General features: G+C 37.0%; 1 protein-coding gene across 4 annotated transcripts; it reads left to right on the forward strand.

Moving 5' to 3' along the window:
• The first annotated feature begins 1,112 nt into the window (after positions 1–1,112).
• LOC128192541 (uncharacterized) lies at positions 1,113–8,179 on the forward strand. Of its 4 annotated transcripts, XM_052865294.1 has the most exons (4): positions 1,113–1,528; positions 3,627–3,806; positions 5,151–6,455; positions 6,822–8,179. In XM_052865294.1, exons 3-4 carry the CDS (start codon positions 5,169–5,171, stop codon positions 7,479–7,481), a joined length of 1,947 nt encoding a protein of 648 aa, XP_052721254.1. In that variant the 5' UTR covers positions 1,113–1,528; positions 3,627–3,806; positions 5,151–5,168; the 3' UTR covers positions 7,482–8,179. The 4 variants fall into 4 exon arrangements, with proteins under 4 accessions (XP_052721254.1, XP_052721253.1, XP_052721255.1 ...); XM_052865293.1 differs by lacking the exon at positions 3,627–3,806; XM_052865295.1 differs by lacking the exons at positions 1,113–1,528; positions 3,627–3,806 and adding an exon at positions 1,571–1,761.
• Positions 8,180–8,323: the final 144 nt, after the last annotated feature.

Below are 8,323 nucleotides of genomic sequence, written 5' to 3' on the forward strand. Positions count from 1 at the left end.
ATATTTGAACGACAAAATGCTTTCTTTGGTGTTTCATGCAGGATATGAAAGTGGCGACATCGCAGAAAAAAATACATAACCTAATAAATTAATTGTAGAAAGTAAGTTAAATTCACTAAATTACTGATAATGTACATCAGAACCTTCGCTAAAAGACAGCCAAATCGCCTCCTAAGGGAATTTGAGTCTGACATCATTATGATTATTTCGTGCAGTTCGTGTTTTTTCTTAGGTCGCTGTAGGTTTCGGCCAATCGATAAACAGGGCGTGTAGATTGCTATGAATTAACTCATACTCGATAGATGTATGTATAGGTATATTTATAAGCATCGGTAAGTGTTAAGAGACCATTTATACATTCCAAAAGCGCAACCTTTTGACAGTACATTTAAGAATGCTTACTATAAAGCCTATCAACATATTTAAACATTTCTTTTAGTCAAACTACAAGAAGAGGGCCATGTGATTGATATTAAGGTACACATTACAAATTTTCATTTATAAAAGTGATCCGCGACTTATATATATATATTATCCCGAAGAAAAAAATCTCTAAATTTAATTTGACATCCGTTTTGAAAAAGATAATAAAAAGGCAGAAAAGGGGAATTTAATTCACTTTATTTAAGTATAGAATTGGAAACCAACCAGAGCGGAGCAAAATTAAGTTTATTCCTTTCATTCATGCTATAGGTTCAATGTAAAGGTTCAACTTTGTATGCTTGCCAAATATTTTCTGACTTTTCATTATTAAATGTCATTCATCCGCATAAATTGAACTTGGCGTAAGAGCTTTGCACAAAGCATGCCGAATAGTCTTGTGGTGTAATGTTTGTTATCAAATAAAACATTATTTGTCCTTTTAAATTTAACATTTTGTTCTTACTGCATGTGTTCTTAATTAAAGGTTTTTCTCTCAACAAAAAATGCATTGCATTGGCACATAACCTCTGAAAATAAAAACTTTGTATATTCTATTTATGAAATGTGAAGTCGTTCAGCAAGTGCGTGTTAAAGGGTCGATATATTTTCGTTTACAAGACATACTTCTATACTTGTAAAAAAAGGGGCAACCCAGGTAAAGAAATATTTGTTCAGACACGTTGTTCAATATTATTGCGCGGGGAAAATAGGTCCGGCTTAATCGATTTTTACCTATGGGCGATCGATATCGGGACGTCTTGTTCAAGGTGTGCCGGGTATGTGTACAGAACTTATTTAGCAAAAACTGACAGCTTCGTTTTTTAAAACCTAGTCAATACTTAGCTGTTTTATTGAGTTTTAATCTCTCTAAGGAAGTCCTTCGAATTTCAATATCCTGCTGCGACGGAAGACAATGTTTTTGGCGCGAAGATCCACATCGAGTTAATTAGGATCAGTGTTTCCATTGTTAAAATCTCTGTCTTAAATTTTGACATTAATTGAAACCGTGGTTTTGAATTTTAAACCACACATTTGAACACGAGATGAAGAGATAAGGAACAAGGCCGGGCTGCAATATCTAACAAGGATCTTGAAAACTTAACAGGTAAGTTGACTTCAATTGCAGCATTTATTCCTAATTTTGACAAATGTGTATAGTAGTTGTTTTGTTGCCATCAAAATGCTGTCGATCTACTTATGGAAAGAGGGTTGACTCCAAAAAAATTAATTCAATGGAACCGTGTCAAACTATTGGCATTATTTGTACACACGGGTCTGTTTCTTTTTTGGTCCCAGAATAAACCCAATATATACATGTAGTGTGTTTCTAATCGACAGGTAAGGGATCATAATCTTCTCTCTCTCTCTCTCTCTCTCTCTCTCTCTCTCTCTCTCTCTCTCTCTCTCTCTCTCTCTCTCTCTCTCTCTCTCTCTGTAACCATACTTGGCGCTGAAATAACGTCGAAAACATGCTCTATCGACAGTAATTCAATAAAGCGCGACTGTTTTTCATAACCTGCGAGAAATCCAATTTTCTCGGATCTAACAAAAGCAAATTACCTGGCCAAGTCTATTCTCTCCAAATTGTTATTGCCACGTGCATTTTCAATGTAACCTATTACTTCTGAATTGGCACTGGCCAGAACATCGATATTTCATTGTACATTCTATCAAGTAGAGGAAGACTTGTTTAGAATCGGTACATTTTGTCATCGCTGGCAATATGACATATAGAGAAAATGAGAACTGAAAGTATTCAATAATTTATCTTCAATATCGACCTTACTCAAGCATCTTTGCTACGTTTGCAATCTTTTACCCTTAACAATCAGGCGTTGGCAATAATTCACAGGTGTAAATTTCCGTTCCTTTTTTAATCATTCGTTTGTTTACTTTGAGAACACTCCCAATAAATTTTTTTTAAAAGTCGACGTGCTTTATAAAAAGATAATAAAGTGGAGAGATGGTGAGCAGAACTGATTGTCAACGTTTTGATCTAGCAAGGCTCAATTTGAATATATCAGAATTGTAAGGAAACCTTCTGAACCCGTCCATTCTGATTTCAGTTCTCTTTAAAATCCAGTATTCTTCATCTGTTGAATAGACCTGCTTGTGTTATCGGTAAACACAATAATCGGAAATATTGGGGTTAAATGGTTCCCCAAAAATGTCAAGTACGGTCTAGAAGTCACCTGTTTTTATTTCTATTCTAATCTCTGACAATGATCGGCTTTACCGACCGGAAACTACCCACTCTTGTGGGATACTGCGAAAAAAATCACTATTTCATATGTGTTTTGTTGCTTGCGTCAATACTTATAAATTATATACATTACTTCTAGACGAACTTGTGTCAAGAAATCTGAAAATTTGCCGAATAGTGTATTTCAAGATAAGTGAAGAGATAGTTACACCCACTTATCGGCTATTGGAGAAGTGGACTATCAGCTCTGACGACAGATTTATGGCTTTTGATTAAAAAGGAGATTTCATGCCACGCATTCATATATTAACCCTTTTAATTGTTTGAAAATTAAATATTGTAAGATGTTTTTGAACTATTCAATTCGAAATATTTATATTTAAAAACGGGCTAATCTTTAGAAGTACCTGTCCGACTAATTACTGCAGAAAGCATTTGTTTGGTTGGACACGGTCATTAAATGGCAAACTACCTCATCGAATGTAATCCTAAAGATGATGGACCTAAGATACCCCACACGGACGAAACTATGCACCTCTGTAATATCAATCAAGCCTGAAGCGTCTGGCATACAAGCTCAATCCCTGAGTAAACTGTGATTCCTGATATCTTTATAACCACGTTAAGCTGCATGTACCCAACTGATAGTTTAATTCTAATAAATCCGTTAAAATATTTGAGAGGCGTGGTCCATTTTTTTTTTATAGTCCCCTACATGCGTTGGATTACGGTCCTACACATACATGTACATGTGTACGTCTGGGAATTTTCCAAAAACCATTGTAGTAAGAAGGAAGACGGTCTTGATTCATTTTTCAAAACTCGCTTTCACCATTATCTATAACAGCAGAAATAATACGTATGTACCTGTGTTTTATGTATGTACTTGTACGTGTTTTATCTACATGTACGTCACACGCATGTACGTAGTCCCATTGATCTGTAATCGATCTTTCTATAAAGGGTGGCTTCATTGTACCTTTCACTCTCTCATTTCCAGCGACATTCCACAATACCTGCACTTTAATCAGAGGACTTCGGGACACCTGAGGCCGGATTAGCCTGTAATTAATTATTTAAGTGATCTACCAGTGACGCGAAGTGCCCTCTTCGACCAAATAGCCGCAGTGATTATAAATTAGACATGATACTACAACCGCCGTTGGTTGATGTTGATTAAGTACGTTTATTGATTAGTGGAATGTTCATCTTGCTTATCTTATGATATTACCAATACTGAAACAACATGGCTGTGCTTTTATAAATACTGCATCCAAGTTTTTAAACTTTGATCAATCAAAATAAGAATCTCAGCTAAGTAATAAAATAAGACAACTACACTCCATCAACTTGAATCAACATGTTCCTCAGTTTTTTATTTGTTGACTATATAATTATATACATTTTAGCCAGTTTTGTTTGACAACAAATATTTACAGTTCAATACGTGACTCACAATCAAAAAACAAAGCATTGGGCGATGACACAGAGATAAAACAACCATGTTTACTTGGTTCAGTTGCTCCATTCATTTTTTTATATTTATCAATTGAGCACTTTATAATGATATATTGTGTTATTGACATGGAAGGGGGGTGTATATATAAAAGGTCCCAGGTCATTATTAGGAGTGGGTTGTAGAAATTCGCTTCATTGTTGTCTTTTCGTGGGTGTGTATGTATGTGTGTTTGAATGGGAATTTTTATGGAGACACAAGCATTTAAGACAATTCCTGAATAACGATGATAGGAGTGTGAGCTGGGAAGGAGGGAATGATTATTTTAGGTACTCTGAAATTGATATTGAATTTTATTTGTGTCATCAAATGTGATCGATTATAAACACTTTAAGAATACAATTTTCGGTTATACATGTACATGCATGTGCAATAAATACCAGCGGTATATATATAAAAAAAAAAGCATTCCTATTTGTCTTAAGTGCAGGGTACACAAACCTATCAAAACCCATAATATTGAGAGGAGGTCCTTTTTTCATATTGACATATTAATATCAAGTAGCAATATTTAACGTACAAATATAACAGGTGATTAAATACATGTTATACTGCAAATTCCACGCATTAGTCACTTCAGTGCCCAATAGGCGTAATCCACTTATGTTGATCAACCCCGAACAGTAGAATGATTATCACACAAAATATTTGTACACGGAGACAAAGAAATGTGATCGAATATTGGCACTTTTTGTTAAGTGAATGTGATTTACGGGGACATGCCAACCCAGCACAGCCTTTGAAGGCTTCGCGTTTGCTTAAAATGGACTTTCCTAATCTACCAAAATATTGAAATTTGGCAGCCAACAGGCGTTGTGTTTGATTTACGAGGGGCTATAGTTTTATTAGTTTTGTAATCGGTCTGCGGAATTCCTTTTCGGGAGTCGCGAGGTTTAAAAAAATACGTAACAATGATTTTGACTGGCAATCCTTGGTAATATAATCTACTTATATCCTTAAGTGACGAATTAAAACATTTGAACACTTATTTTTTTCTTTGACTTTCAGAAAAGTCAGAGAGTGAAAATGGATGCAACATCTGAGGATGTCGTGGAGCCGATGACAAATGGTGTTCATCATTCCGAGGACTCCAATACAGAACCCCAAGAAAAAAAGGACTGTGACCCAATTTCAGAGTGTTACATCTGCAAAAAAGTCTACAACATACCAAAAACGCTACCATGCTTCCACGCTTTCTGTTGTTCGTGTTTAGAGGACAATATTTCCAAATCGTTAAACCAGAATGGACAAAAGTATTTTGCATGTCCAATGTGCGAAGAGAAATGCGAAATTCCTCAAGGTGCACTACCTGGACAGTATGCACACGCATTTCAGGACGATTTATTTCTGGCCAAACTGGTGGAATTACAAAGTGCAATGTGTGAAGGCAAGCTATGTGACATTTGTGAAAGAATAGAAGAAAATAAACCAGCATCCCATTGGTGTATGGATTGCAACGATGCACTATGCGAAACATGTCTCAAGGTCCACCTCCACGGGAAAACAACGGCTGGACATTCCTGTCTATCCATCGAGGAAATGAGAAGAATTCCCCTAGAAACGCTGATGAAGCAGAAGAACAAAGTGCCGTGTATGAAGCACAATGAACTTATAACACTATTTTGCGTTGACTGTCGTGAACCTCTTTGTGTTCAATGCATGGCCGTATCTCATCGCCGATGTGAAAATGTGATCACCGTTTCGGACGCTTTAACGTCAAGAACAGACGTTAACGACGTCATTTCGAGGCTGAACAAACTGCAAGCGACGGTTGAAAATGCTGGAGGAATCGGACAACCTGACAGAACGTTAGAAAACAGCATTCATGAGGCACAGGAGAGAATTAATACCATCTGCAATACTATTTGCGACCGAGTTCGACAGTACCAATCCGTCCTGCTGAAAAGTCTTGAATCGCAGTCTGAAAAAGCAAAAGGTCTCCTTCAGGATCGAATACAACCAAGAAAAACGGGTCTGAAATCGATTAAAGCTGCCAATGATAGAATGCAGACTCTTTTACGTTACGGAAGTGACGTTGAAATCCTTCTTGCCTACAACCAAGTCCGAAAAAAATTAGATTCATGCCAAGGTGCTATAGGCAACACCGAACAGAAAGCTCCCTCCGTTCGGCTTGATTTCATCTTGGACGACACGGTCGAGCGATTCATTGAAAACTTCGACAGACTCGGGGACCTAACGGTGGACGTAGGGGACTCAGACGAGGGGATCAGCTCTTGGGGAGTAACCTGTACGTCGTCAGACGACATTATTGTTACCGACTGCAAGAACAAACGCATTCAGAAGTTTAGCAAGGTAACAAAACTATCTGTTCGTTAAGTGCATCTTTTTTATGTTTGTTTTGAGAAAAAGAATTTGCACTTTACATTTAAATCCTCAAATAATATTTTGCTACATAAACAGCAAATTTTCTGAGGAAGGTATTATTATTTTTCGTTTTCGTTGAATGGTAATTACTGACATGTTTAGCCTTGCCTTTACTTTTCAATTTACAACCAAATATAAAGTTTCGCACGATTAGCTTTGACTTGAATGAGTTTTCTCTATTGATTATACATTACCTGACAGGTACATTATTATTCATAGTTAAGCTTTAAAGGAACTGCAAATAAGCCTCAAGCCAATTATCGCAACCTATATAATTTTTGCTGACGTTTTCAGTTTGGAGACTTGGTTGACTATGTACAACTTGAAGACGAGCCACGAGATATAACAACATGCGGGAACCGAGATGATGTAGCCATTACAATGATTGGCAAGCTTGTCATCTTTCTTGCAACACGAAAAACTATGCAGCTCATTAAACGCGCTAAGACGGAACGGCAGTATGATGGGATATCGTACTCCGAAAAGGACGCCTACCTGATAGTATCCTCGCTCCGTGACCAGGTCGTGGACATCATCCACCTAGACGGTAGCGTCATGCGATCGTTCGGCAGTGGTGCTGGCGACAGAGTGCTCTTCAACGAGCCGCGGTTCATCTCGGCCACACCCGATCGTACCATCATCATCTCAGACGTCGGCCAAAACGCCATTATATGCATCGATCATAATGGCAAAGTTGTCTTCAGATACAAACCTGATGGCCAAAACGGACTCAAAAAGCCCCAAGGGGTTTGTGTGGATAAGTTAGGGAATCTGTTTGTAGCAGACTTCGGCAACAACCGAGTCCAGTTGCTTGCCAGTGATGGTCTGTTTCAAAGAAACGTACTCGGAATAGAAAGCGCATTGGAAAAACCAGTGGCTATCCGAGTGAGTGGAAGCAATAGAATGATAATTGTTCAGAGCGACGGAATGGTCAAGGTGTTTAGTTATTCGTAAACAACTCATAACAGTCGCAAAAATGCCAGTGTATGGAATTGGTCGAAGCTTTACGCCTAAAATGCTACGTGTCGATGATATTACGCAAAACAAGAAATTGAGAGCTATTAAAAGAATAACAGTAAAATGTTAACAAAGCAGATTGAACTGCTTTGTTCCATGTAGGAATCTTGTTAGAAAAATGATTTTTAATGAGCTTGCCTAGGAATCTCTTGGAACTACCTCCTGCCAGCTCAGAAAGAATACCATGTAACTTTATGAATTCATATCAGCAAATCTTATCATATACTTAAACGTTTCCTTTGGTGTATTAGCCACATTTTATCCCCCCAATATTTAATGTAATCTCCTTCAAGTAATCTTTGACAAGCTTTCAAATTCGGTAAAAATGATTATTTCATGCTGGTGTCACTTATTAAATATTCTAGACATAATCTTGCCATAACTCCAGAGTATTAACTCAACTCCAATGTGGTGTTCCGCTTCACTATCCAAAGGACCTTTTCACAGGCTTACTCATTCAATTCCGATTTCTTTAGTTCTTTCATTGTATAAAACCTTTTCGTGACTTCTCCTCTGATTTTGCATTTCAATATCATATGTTTGATCTACTATGGGTTAAACACCTACGCTACGCAAAAAAAAAAAAATGGACAGAAAAGCATGGAGTAAATATGTAAAAAAAAAAAAAAAAAAAACCGCAACGAAAATTCGATATTAAAAGGAGAGCTAATCTTTGTAAGATGTTGTTATACTATCAATCCGTCCATGTATATTTTAGACTCATAGCATCCGTAATAAATTCACAACAAATATTCTACTTTGCTATTGCACCGTTTGCT

Source organism: Crassostrea angulata, chromosome 7 (genome assembly GCF_025612915.1).
Source record: "Crassostrea angulata isolate pt1a10 chromosome 7, ASM2561291v2, whole genome shotgun sequence".
In the NCBI taxonomy this organism is placed as follows: domain Eukaryota; kingdom Metazoa; phylum Mollusca; class Bivalvia; order Ostreida; family Ostreidae; genus Magallana; species Magallana angulata.